General features: G+C 37.0%; 1 protein-coding gene across 1 annotated transcript in view; it reads left to right on the top strand.

Annotated features, from left to right (window-relative positions):
* Positions 1 to 227: 227 nt before the first annotated feature.
* HFM1 (helicase for meiosis 1) overlaps positions 228 to 11,503 on the top strand; it is a 110,523-nt gene continuing 99,247 nt past the window's right edge. Inside the window, exons 1-3 of the mRNA XM_086394430.1 lie at positions 228 to 321; positions 6,962 to 7,074; positions 8,288 to 8,597. Coding sequence (XP_086250556.1) covers positions 251 to 321; positions 6,962 to 7,074; positions 8,288 to 8,597 — 494 coding nt within the window. The 5' untranslated portion in view covers positions 228 to 250. The remainder of the gene's footprint in view (positions 322 to 6,961; positions 7,075 to 8,287; positions 8,598 to 11,503) is intronic.

The raw sequence follows: 11,503 nt of genomic DNA, 5'->3' as shown, positions 1-11,503 counted from the left end.
ATTTTAAGCATTTGTGCAGCATGAAGAGAGGCATACTTGTGTGACTATGTATGAATGAGTGGATAACAGTGTAATGTATTTGAATATTTAAGCACTTAGGAGGAAATTGCAGAAGAAAACCTGTGATTATTTTAGGAAATTAATAATTATAGTTTATGGATCTAGAAAAAATTTTTTCTACATCTTTGTAAATGGGCTATAAATGGATTTTGGTATTTTTTAGATTTATGACAAAGTCCAGCTTTTAACAATGTTGGAATCAAATGACTCCGTGTTTTCCTTGGATAATTTGTTTTTTGAAAAAACAGATGAAGCTGAAAAGTAAGTCTGCTTTAAAAAATAGCAGTCTGTTTTTGGTTTGTTATTTTTACAGCATTTTAGTTTTATCTTTGGTAAATTTATAAATAAAAAATAAGGGATCAACAGAATGACATTTCAGGTATATACTTGGTAAACATGGAATTCAGGTATAAGGGAATAACTGAAGTTTGACATATTTTAATTTAAAAAATAGAATAGATTCTTGCCTATTTGGCTTTCATTTATTTGCATTTCTGGTTTGTTCAAGTTACTTTTGGCTAAAGTAAAGACTGAAAGTAATGGTCAAAGAGTAGCTCAGGACAAGGAGTGATGATGGCAGCTTTTGGAAACAGAAAGGGCAGTGTTCCAAAGGCCAAGTGTGATAGGCAGGTTCAATAGGCAAGCAGTAATCAGGGGTGGAAATAAAAATGTGACACTAAAGGAAATATGAATTGGGGAATAGGGAGTCTGTTAAATACTGGCTTTTAAGGATTTTCACAAGTGAATCATTTTAATTCTAAGTTTTCTATGTATTCTTTTTTAGTGAATCATTGAGTAAATTATTTATTGCTCACTTATTCTTTTATTTATTCAAATATTGACTGAATAAGACTTTTAAAGACTTTAAAGACTTTTACTTTAAAAAACTTAAAGTCAGCTTGAGGTTCAACACATATATGGAAGAATCATTCATAAATAATGTGACCATGTAATTCAGACTGGAACACTTTTGAGAGTGAAAGAATGCATCCAAATAGAATGACAGTTGTTAATCAGGACTGGCATCAGCAAATATGGAACATATGGTTGCTCTTCTAACAATACAAAGTATTGTTAGTTCCTTCAGACTTCACCTAACAGTCATGAGTAGGACTGTATTGCTGAGTCCTATGGGACCCTATGGGAAGTCCCTTCCCACCAGGGAATTATTAACCCTGGAGATGATCTTACAACTCTGTGACATAGTCCTGAATTTCAGTTGTTTTGGTGTATTGTCAGACAATCTGTTAGATATTGTCAGGTAATGTGTTCAGATTTTTTATTTGGAAAATAGAGCTGCAATAGCTATGTTTGAGGTGCTATGAGATGTAGAAAAGTGAAAGACTGGGCCTCTTCTGGGAGATAAAACCCTAAACAAAGCAATAAGGAAAAAGATCATCAAATCCTCAGGACTTGGCTTAGACAGTTTATGTGGTGTTCTTCAACTTTATTTTCTGTTTCCCAATGCTTGCTGCTGCTGCTGCTAAGTCACTTCAGTCGTGTCCGACTCTGTGTGACCCCATAGACGACAGCCCACCAGGCTCCCCCGTCCCTGGGATTCTCCAGGCAAGAACACTGGAGTGGGTTGCCATTTCCTTCTCCAAAGCAGGAAAGTGAAAAGTGAAAGTGAAGTCACTCAGTCGTGTCCGACTCTCAGCGACCCCATGGACTGCAGCCTACCAGGCTCCTCCGTCCATGGGATTTTTTCAGGCAAGAGTATTGGAGTGGGGTGCCATTGCCTATCTTTGTTCTAATGAAGGACAAGCCAACTTAGGTTGGAAAGGAAATATTAAAACATTACATGTTAATAGGATCACAGCTGAACAATAGGGCAATAGGCAGATGCCAACAGGGTGACAAAATCTCATCAGTTACTACAGGTTTTCAAACTGATTGTCAATTTCAACTGATTTCTTGGCTTTTCTGTTGTCATAGATGATTTTGGACCAGGAATATTTGGGTTAAGACATTAATTAGTAATAATGTTTTGGTGTCATTTATAGACTTATGACCCATGATTAGTTGTCCAGTGTATCATCAGTAATTTGTTAACTTGTATTGGTTAAGATGCTAAAGTTTTGGAATGATTTATTACTTTTTTTTAATATTGGAGCAGATTAAGATCCCTGTTACAGCATTTGAATTGGAGAAAATAAAATGGAATTATAGCCATTATTTAGATAGCATACCTCAGAGCAGTGTCATTAATCCCATGATACACAAGGAAAAAAGATTGAGAATGTATAGGGATATGCTATATGCTGCTCTATAAGGATAAATTGAAGTCATCACAGAAAGGTAGTATATTAAGTTTAAGAGTTTGTAACTGAGTGTTGTTCAGTTGCTCAGTCTTGTCCAACTCTTTGTGACCCTATGGACTGCAGCACACCAGGCTTCCCTGTCCTGGAGTTTGTTCAAACTCATGTTCATTGAGTCGATGAAGCCATCCAACAGTCTCGTCCTCTGTCGTCCCCTTCTCTTCCTGCCTTCAGTCTTTCCCAGAATCAGGATATTTTCCAATGAGTTGGCTCTTTGCATCAGCTGGCCAAAGTATTGAAGCTTCAGCATCTGTCCTTCCAATGAATATTCAGGACTGGATTCCTTTAGGATTGACTGGCTTGATCTCCTGGCTGTCCCAGGGACTCTCAATGAGTCTTCTCTAGCTCCACAATTTGAAAGGATCAATTCTTTGGCACTCAGCCTTCTTAATGGTCCAACTCTCACATCCGTACACAACTACTGCAAAAACCATAGCTTTGACCATATAGACCTTTGTCAGCAAAGTAATGTGTCTGCTTTTTAACACACCATCTAGGTTTGTCATAGCTTTTCTTCCAAGGAGCAAGTGTCTTAATTTCATGGCTGCAGTCACTGCAGGAATTTTGGAGCCAAAGAAAGTAAAGTGTCACTGTTTCCATTTTTTCTCCATTTATTTGCCTTGAAGTGATGGGACCTGCCTCTTGAGAAATCTGTATGCAAATAAGGAAGCAACAGTTAAAACTGGACATGGAACAACAGACTGGTTCCAAATAGGAAAAGGAATACGTCAAGGCTGTATATTGCCACCCTGCTTATTTAACTTATATGCAGAGTACATCCGGAGAAGGCAATGGCACCCCACTCCAGTATTCTTGCCTGGAAAATCCCAATAACAGCAAAGCCTGGTAGTCTGCAGCCCATGGGGTCGCTAAGAGTCATACACAACTGAACGACTTCACTTTCACTTTTCACTTTCATACATTGGAGAAGGAAATGACAACCCACTCCAGTATTCTTGCCTGGAGAATCCCAGAGACAGGGGAGCCTGATGGGCTGCCATCTATGGGGTCACACAGAGTCAGACACGACTGAAGTGACTTAGCAGCAGCAGCAGCAGCATACATCATGAGAAACACTGAGTTGGATGAAGCACAAGCTGGAATCAAGATTGCTGGGAGAAATATCAATAACCTCAGATATGCAAATGACATCACTTTTATGGCAGAAAGTGAAGAAGAACCAAAGAGCCTCCTGATGAAAGTGAAAGAGAAGAGTGAAAAGCCTGGCTTAAAGCTCAACATTCAGAAAACTAAGATCATAGTATCTGGTCCCATCACTTCATGGCAAATAGATGTGGCAGACTTTATTTTTTGGGGGCTCCAGAATCACTGCAGATGGTGGCTGCAGCCATGAAATTAAAAGATGCTTAATCCTTGGAAGGAAAGTTATGACCAATCTAGACAGCATATTAAAAAGCAGAGACATTACTTTGCCAACAAAGGTCCGTCTAGTCAAGGCTATGGTTTTTCCAGTAGTCATGTATGGATGTGAGAGTTGGACTATAAAGAAAGCTGAGAGCTGAAGAATTGATGCTTTTGAACTGTGGTGTTGGAGAAGACTCTTGAGAGTCCCTTGGACTGCAAGGAGTTCCAACCAGTCCATCCTAAAGGAGATCAGTTCTGAGTGTTCATTGGAAGGACTGATTTTGAAGCTGAAACTCCAATACTTTGGCCACTTGATGCGAAAAGCTAACTCATTTGAAAAGACCCTGGTGCTGGGAAAGATTGAGAGCAGAAGGAGAAGGGGACAGAGGGTGAGATGGTTGGATGGCATCACCGACTCAATGGAGATGAGTCTGAGTAAACTCCGGGAGTTGGTGATGGACAGGGAGGCCTGGTGTGCTGCAATTCATGGGGTCGCAAAGAGTCGGACACAACTGAGTGACTGAACTGAACTAAACTGAACTGATGGGACGGGATGCCATGATCTTAGATTTTTGAATGCTGTTTTTTGTTTTTTGTTTTTAATTTATTTTAATTGGAGGCTAATTACTTTACAATACTGTGGTGGTTTTTGCCGTACAGTGACATGAATCAGCCATGGGTGTACGTGTTTCCCCCATCCCAAACTCCCCTCCCACTTCCCTCTCCATCCCATCCCTCTGGTTTGTCCCAGTGCACCGGCTTTGAGTGCCCTGTTTCATGCATCATACTTGGACTGGAGATCTATTTCACATATGGTAATATACACGTTTCAGTGCTATTCTCTCAAATCATCCCACCCTCACCTTGTCCCACGGAGTCCAAAAGTCTGTTCTTTATATCTGTGTCTCTTCCTGTCTCACATATAGGGTCATTGTTACCATCTTTCTAAATTCCATATATATGCTTTAATATACTGTATTGGTGTTTTTCTTTCTGACTTATTTCACTCTGTATAATAGGCTTCAGTTTCATCCACCTCATTAGAACTGATTCAAATGTGTTCTTTTTAATTGCTGGGTAATATTCCATTGTGTATATATACCACAGCTTTCTTATCCATTCATCTGCCAGTGGACATCTAGGTTGCTTCCATGTCCTAGCTATTGTAAACAGTTCTGTGATAAACATTGGGTACACGTATCTGTTTCAGTTCTGGTTTCCTCAGAGTGTATGCACAGCAGTGGGATTGCTGGGTCATATGGCAGTTCTATTTCCAGTTTTTTAAGGAATCTCCACACTGTTCTCCATAGTGGCTGTACTAGTTCACATTCCCACCAACAGTATAAGAGGGTTCCCTTTTCTCCACATCCTCTCCAGCATTTATCGTTCGTAGAGTTTTTGATAGCAGCCCTTCTGATAGACATGAGATGGTACCTCATTGTAGCTTTGATTTGCATTTCTCTGATAATGAGTGATGTTGAGCATCTTTTCATGTGTTTGTTAGCTATCTGTATGTCTTCTTTGGAGAAATGTCTGTTTAGTTCTTTGGCCCATTTTTTGATTAGGTCGTTTATTTTTCTGGTATTGAGCTGCTGCTAAGTTGCTTCAATCGTGTCCAACTCTGTGTGACCCCATAGATGGCAGCCCACCAGGCTCCCCTGTCCCTGGGATTCTCCAGGCAAGAACGCTGGAGTGGGTTGCCATTTCCTTCTCCAATGCATGAAAGTAAAAAGTGAAAGTGAAGTTCCTCAGTCATGTCCAACTCTTTGCGACCCTATAGACTGCAGCCTACCAGACTCCTCCGTCCATGGGACTTTCCAGGCCAAGAGTACTGGAGTGGGGTGCCATCACCTTCTCTGGTATTGAGCTACATGAGCTGTTTTTATGTTTTTGAGATTAATTCTTTGTCAGTTGCTTCATATGCTATTATTTATCCCACTTTGAAGGCTGTCTTTTCACCTTGCTTGTAGTTTCCTTCATTGTGCAAAAGCTTTTAAGTTTAATTAGATTCCATTTGTTTATTTTTGCTTTTATTTCCATTGCTCTGGGAGGTGGATCATAGAGGATCTTGCTGTGATTTATGTCAGAGTGTTTTGCCTATGTTTTGCTCTAGGAGTTTTATAGTTTCTGGTCTTACATTTAGATCTTTAATCCATTTTATTTTTGTGTATGGTGTTAGAAAGTGTTTTAGTTTCATTCTTTTACAGGTGGTTGACCAGTTTTCCCAGCACCACTTGTTAAAGAGATTGTCTTTTCTCCATTGTATATTCTTGCCTCCTTTGTCAAACATAAGGTGTCCATAGGTGCATGGATGTATCTCTGGGCTTTCTACTTCGTTCTATTGATCTATATTTCTGTCTTTGTGCCAGTACCATACTGTCTTGATGACTGTAGCTTTGTAGTATAGTCTGAAGTCAGGCAGGTTGATTCTTCCAGTTCCAATCTTCTTAAGATTGCTTTGGCTTGAATGTTGAGTTTTAAGCTAGCATTTTCCGTCTCCTCTTTCACCTTCACCAAGGGGGTCTTTAATTTCTCTTTGCTTTCTGCCATAAGGGTGGTGTCATCTGCACATTGAGGTTACTGATATTTCTCCTGGCAATCTTGATTCTACCCTGTAATTCATCCAGCCTGGCATTTCTCATGATGTACTCTGTATATAAGGTAAATAAGCAGAGTGACAGTATACAGCCTTGATGTGCTCCTTTCCCAATTTTGAACCAGTCTGTTGTTCCATGTCCATTTCTAATGATTGCTTCTTGACCTGCATCCAGGTTTCTCAGGAGGCAGGTAAGGTGGTACGGTATTCCCATCTTTTTAAGAATTTTCCAAAGTTTATTGGGATCCACAGTCAAAGGCTTTAGCATAATCAATAAAGCAGAAGTCAGTGTTTTTCTAGGATTTCCTTACTTTTTCTATGATCAAACAGATACTGGCAATTTGATCTCTGGTTCCTCTGCCCTTTCCAAATCCAGCTTATACATCTGGAAGTTCTCAGTTCACATACTGTTGAAGCCTAGCTTGAAGGATTTTAAGTATGACCTTGCTGGCATGTCAAATGACTGCAGTTGTGCAGCAGTTTTTGGCATTGCCCTTCTTTGGGATTGAAATGAAAACTGACCTTTTCCAGTCTGTAACTGAGTTATGTTTAGTTAATAAATATGTAGTTTCTGATGTTATATCTTTGTTAACATAAATTCATATTTTTGTATTTTATATAGCCACCTAGACAGTGAAATATCTATGGATTGGTTTCTTCCACCTGCTCCACTGATTTCAGAAATTCCAGATACTCAGGCATTAGAGGAAGAAATAGAAAATCATCAACTGTTAGGTAAACTATCACATATAAGTTGTAAAGTCAAACCCATTCAGCTCATGTCAATGTAAAAAAATCTAATATTGAAATATTCATTTCTTTTATATTAATGGAATAAAATGAAAGTTAGAGACTAATTCAAAATAGTGGTCACCAAACCTTAAAATCTGAAACATTTTCCTTCTCCATGCATACATATGCACACATATGTATATTACAGGCACAAAATATACTATCACACACACACCTGTTATATTGTTCTGTGAATTTGTTTTCCTCATCCCATTAAAACTATCACTGCTATTTAGTTTTTGTCTTAGACTTTACTAAAGGTAGGATCCTCTGGTTTAGGAAACCAGATTCATGAAATACACTGAATGAAAAAAACAAGATGCAAAAACTATATAGTGTGTTATCATCTTTACAAAGTTAGAAAACAAACACACTCAAATAGTATATGTGACCTAATGTGATATTGTTGGTAAAACTGATTTTTAAATTAAGTATTAGGTTCATGCATGTACATTTTATTATTAAGTTTCAAAATTTTTATATATTTTATACTCATATATAGAAAATTATATATAGAATGTAGTAATTCCATTGTGTGTTATAATAGAACACACACCCATATATATAATATGTATGTATACTAGTATAGTATAAATGATAAGGCAAATTTAAGGCCTAAAAAGGCCTCCAAATGCCTTCTAGACTTTCAAAGATACTTATAAAGTCTCTGTAAAGACACCTTTAAAGTTCCATCACCTTGATGAAAACATTCTATTATCTTAATTTTTGGGCTTCCCAGATGGTGCAGTGGTAAAGAATCTGCCTGTTAGTGCAGGAGACACAAGAGACATGGGTTCAATATCTGGGTCTGGAAGAGGAAATGGCAGCCCACTCCAGTATTCTTGCAACCCACTTCCAGCTATGGTTATTTCTGTGGGTCAGAAATTAAACCTATTTTATAATATAGGCTTAATTTAAATTTCAAACTTAATTTCAATAATTCTTAACTAATTTCAAGTTATCCTTCAGTTATGATGTACCATAAGAGTAACAACTATTGTATTTCAAAATCACATGTGGTATTACAGATCATTTTGTTATTTTCATATTCACCTAGTAAGCTCTTTTGAAAATTTTTATTTAATTTTTCTATCATCATTTTTAAATTTTGTTTTCAAGGAGAATGTGTAATAATTCAAGTGTTTCTTCTTTGTAGGTCAGAATAAAAAATCAAAAATGTTACCATCAAATTTAAAGATAACTAATGAAGACATAAATTATGTTTTACAAACTCAAAAATTCCAGTTTGACTTCCCTTCTAATGAATATGAAGAAGATGATCTAAATTTAGGAGGGGCAGGTAACAATGACTTACATGTTGCTGGCAAGCTGACATGTGGTTCTTCTCAGAAATGCAAAAATCACATTGGCACTGAGATAGAACTTGAGAAAAATGTTCCAGATGATACAAAGTTAGTTAATTCTGCACAAGATAAAGGAGTGAGCACGTCAGCCTTCCGCAAAAGGTAATTAATTAAATGAAATAAATGATATTCAGTGATACAGTTGAATATTTATGTGTATGTCCAGAAGTTTGAAGTATGATAGAATCTGAATGAGAAAAAAAATCAACAACAAATAGAGGTCTACTGTGTACTCAACACTCTTTTAACTGAGTTCTAGCCATAGGTTCTTGCCTTCAGAGAGCTTACAGTTTATCGAGGGAAAGGCAAGTAATAACTAAAAATAATTAAATACTTTTTGTATGACAATTATTTTGATGAGATATATGGCTAGAGCAGAGGTTCTCAAACTTTTTGTTTTTAGGACCCCTTTCCACTTAAAAATTATTGAGGATTCCCATAGAGCTTTTACTTTTTTGGGTTATATCTATTGATATTTAACCATATTATAAATTAAAGTGATGGGGAAAAAGTGTTATGGAAATTGTTTTGATCCTATGAACTCTCTGAATCTTGACCATCATTTGAGAATGGCTGTTAATATGGGATCCTAATCTGCTGCACAATCAGGGAAGATGTTCCTGAAGAAATGATTTTGTAAGTTTAAGGAAGAATAAAGTCAAGCTGAGTGCAAATAAAGTAGAATGTTCCAGGCAGAAGGAATAGTCTGTGCAAATGGACTAGAGCTTGGCTTATTCTTAGAAATTTTTATAGTTTAAAGTGAGAGAGAATGAGAGCATGCTAAGAGACAAAGTATGAAGGGGCCAAGTCATTCAGAATCTTGTAGGGAGTGAAACATTTTGTACTTTTAAGGTAGTGCTTATTAAATTGTGGCCTGTGAACTCACTGCATCAGAATCACATGGAGTGCTTGTTAAAAAATTTGGATTCCTGGTTCCTTTCTTAGATCTGTTGAATCACACTCTGGATCAAGGTGGGGATGGGACCGAGGAATCTTCATTTTTAACACATTTTTTGAATGATAGTTAGGCACACAAAAGTTTGAGAACTGTTGCCCTAAGGTCCTGGGTTTTGAGCAGAGAGGTAAAATTAGATATTCTTTTTTTATTTAAAGTCCATTTTTGCCCCAGTAGGATAAATTAGAAGAGAACTAGAATACATTGTGAAGGGTCATTTAGATTATTTTATTAGTCTAGCTGAGAGAAAATGGTAGCCTGACCTAGGACCTGAATCCTAGATGTCTGGCTTGAACCAGATTGATGAAGGATGATAGTATTCTTTCATGATGTAGAAACTGTGAAGGAAGAATAGAGGAAGGTGATGAGTACAAATTTGTACATGTTGTTTTAAGTACTTACAAAATGTCCAAATAGACAATTGGATATATGGGTTTAGGATTCAGAAGAGATATCATTGATAGTTTTTGTTTTTTCTGTAACATAAGAGATGAAGTCATCTGTGGAATTTGAGGGGGAAAGTAGAGGTATTGAGCAAGTATGAGAAGGGTGGAAGAAATTATGGAAAATGGGAAAGCAATCTAATTAGAATAATGGTAGAATTGTTGGACATTGTGAAGGTCCCAGTTGAGGTTGATATCTGTGAATTTTTAAATAAATTTTATTGTGATGTAATTCACATATCGTAAAATTCATTGTTTTGAAGTGTACAATTTATAGGTTTTAGAATAGTCACAGAGTTGTGCAACCATCACTACTATACAATTTTTGCTGCCCCAGACTAACTCTGTACTCATTAAGTTACTCCCCATTTCTCCATCCCTCACCCAGCCCTGGCATTTACTAATTGTTTTCTGTTTCTGTGGGGTTTCCTATTCTAAATATTTAATATTATAAGTGGAGCCTTTTCTGTCTGGCTTCTTTCTCTTAGCACAACATTTTCAAGGTTCAACCATGTTCTGTCATACATCAGTACTTTATTCTTTTTATGGCCAGTAACATTTCATTGAATGGGTATATCACATTTTGTTTATTGATCTGTCAATTGGTGAACTTTTGATTTGTTTCCACTTTTTGGCTATTATGAATAATGTTGCCATGAAAATTCAGATGTAAGTTTTTGTGTGAATAGGGTGTTGACCTCCTGGGAAGTCAGAAATTGAAATACAACTTTATAGTTGGTTTTCCTTATCTGTAAATCTGCATCAGTGGAGTCAACCAACTCAGATTATATAGTATTGTAGTATTTATTGAAGAAGAAAAAAATCCGAGTATAAGTAGACCAATGCAGTTTAAACTTATGTTGTTCAAGGGTCAAATGTATTTTAATTCTTTTGGATTTATACTTAGAAGTGGAATTGCTGGGTCATATATTAACTCTATATTTATCTTTTTTTGAGAAACTGCCAAATTGTTTTACAAAGTAACTATGCTGCTGCTGCTAAGTCGCTTCAGTCGTATCCGACTCTGTGCGACCCTGTAGACAGCAGCCCACTAGGCTTCTCTGTTCCTGGGATTCTCCAGGCAAGAATACTGGAGTGGGTTGCCATTTCCTTTTCCCAAAGTAACTATACCGCTGAACAATTTCACTAGCAGTATATGGAGTTTCTGAATTCTCCACCTCCTTGCTAGTACTTGTTGTCTGTCTTTTCTATTATAGCCATACAAAATGGGTGTGATGTATGTCTCATTGTGGTTTTGATTCGTGTGTTTCTGCTGACTAAAGGTTTTGGGCAGCTTTCCATGTGATTATAGGCTATTTATATATCTTATTTGGAGTAGTGTCTATTCAAATCCTTGATCTGTTTTTAAAATTGTGTTGTCTTTTTATTGTTGAGTTGTAAGGGTCCTTTACTTATTCGGGTTGAAAATCCCTTATCAGTTATATGAGTAGCAAATATTTTCTTACATTCTGTGTGCTGTGTTTCACTTTTCTGTTCATATCCTTAGCTGGCCAAAAGTTTTTAATTTCGATGAATTCCAATTTTTCTAATTTTTGATTGGATTTTTGGTGTCCTATCTAAAAAACCATTGCCTAATCCAAGGTTGTAAA

This window comes from Bos grunniens, chromosome 3 (assembly GCF_055505025.1).
Source record: "Bos grunniens cultivar Pamir isolate PY7600 chromosome 3, Bosgru_T2T1.0, whole genome shotgun sequence".
NCBI classification, from domain to species: domain Eukaryota; kingdom Metazoa; phylum Chordata; class Mammalia; order Artiodactyla; family Bovidae; genus Bos; species Bos grunniens.
Note: the sequence above shows the minus strand (reverse complement) of the source record. Positions and strands in the feature narration are given on the sequence as shown.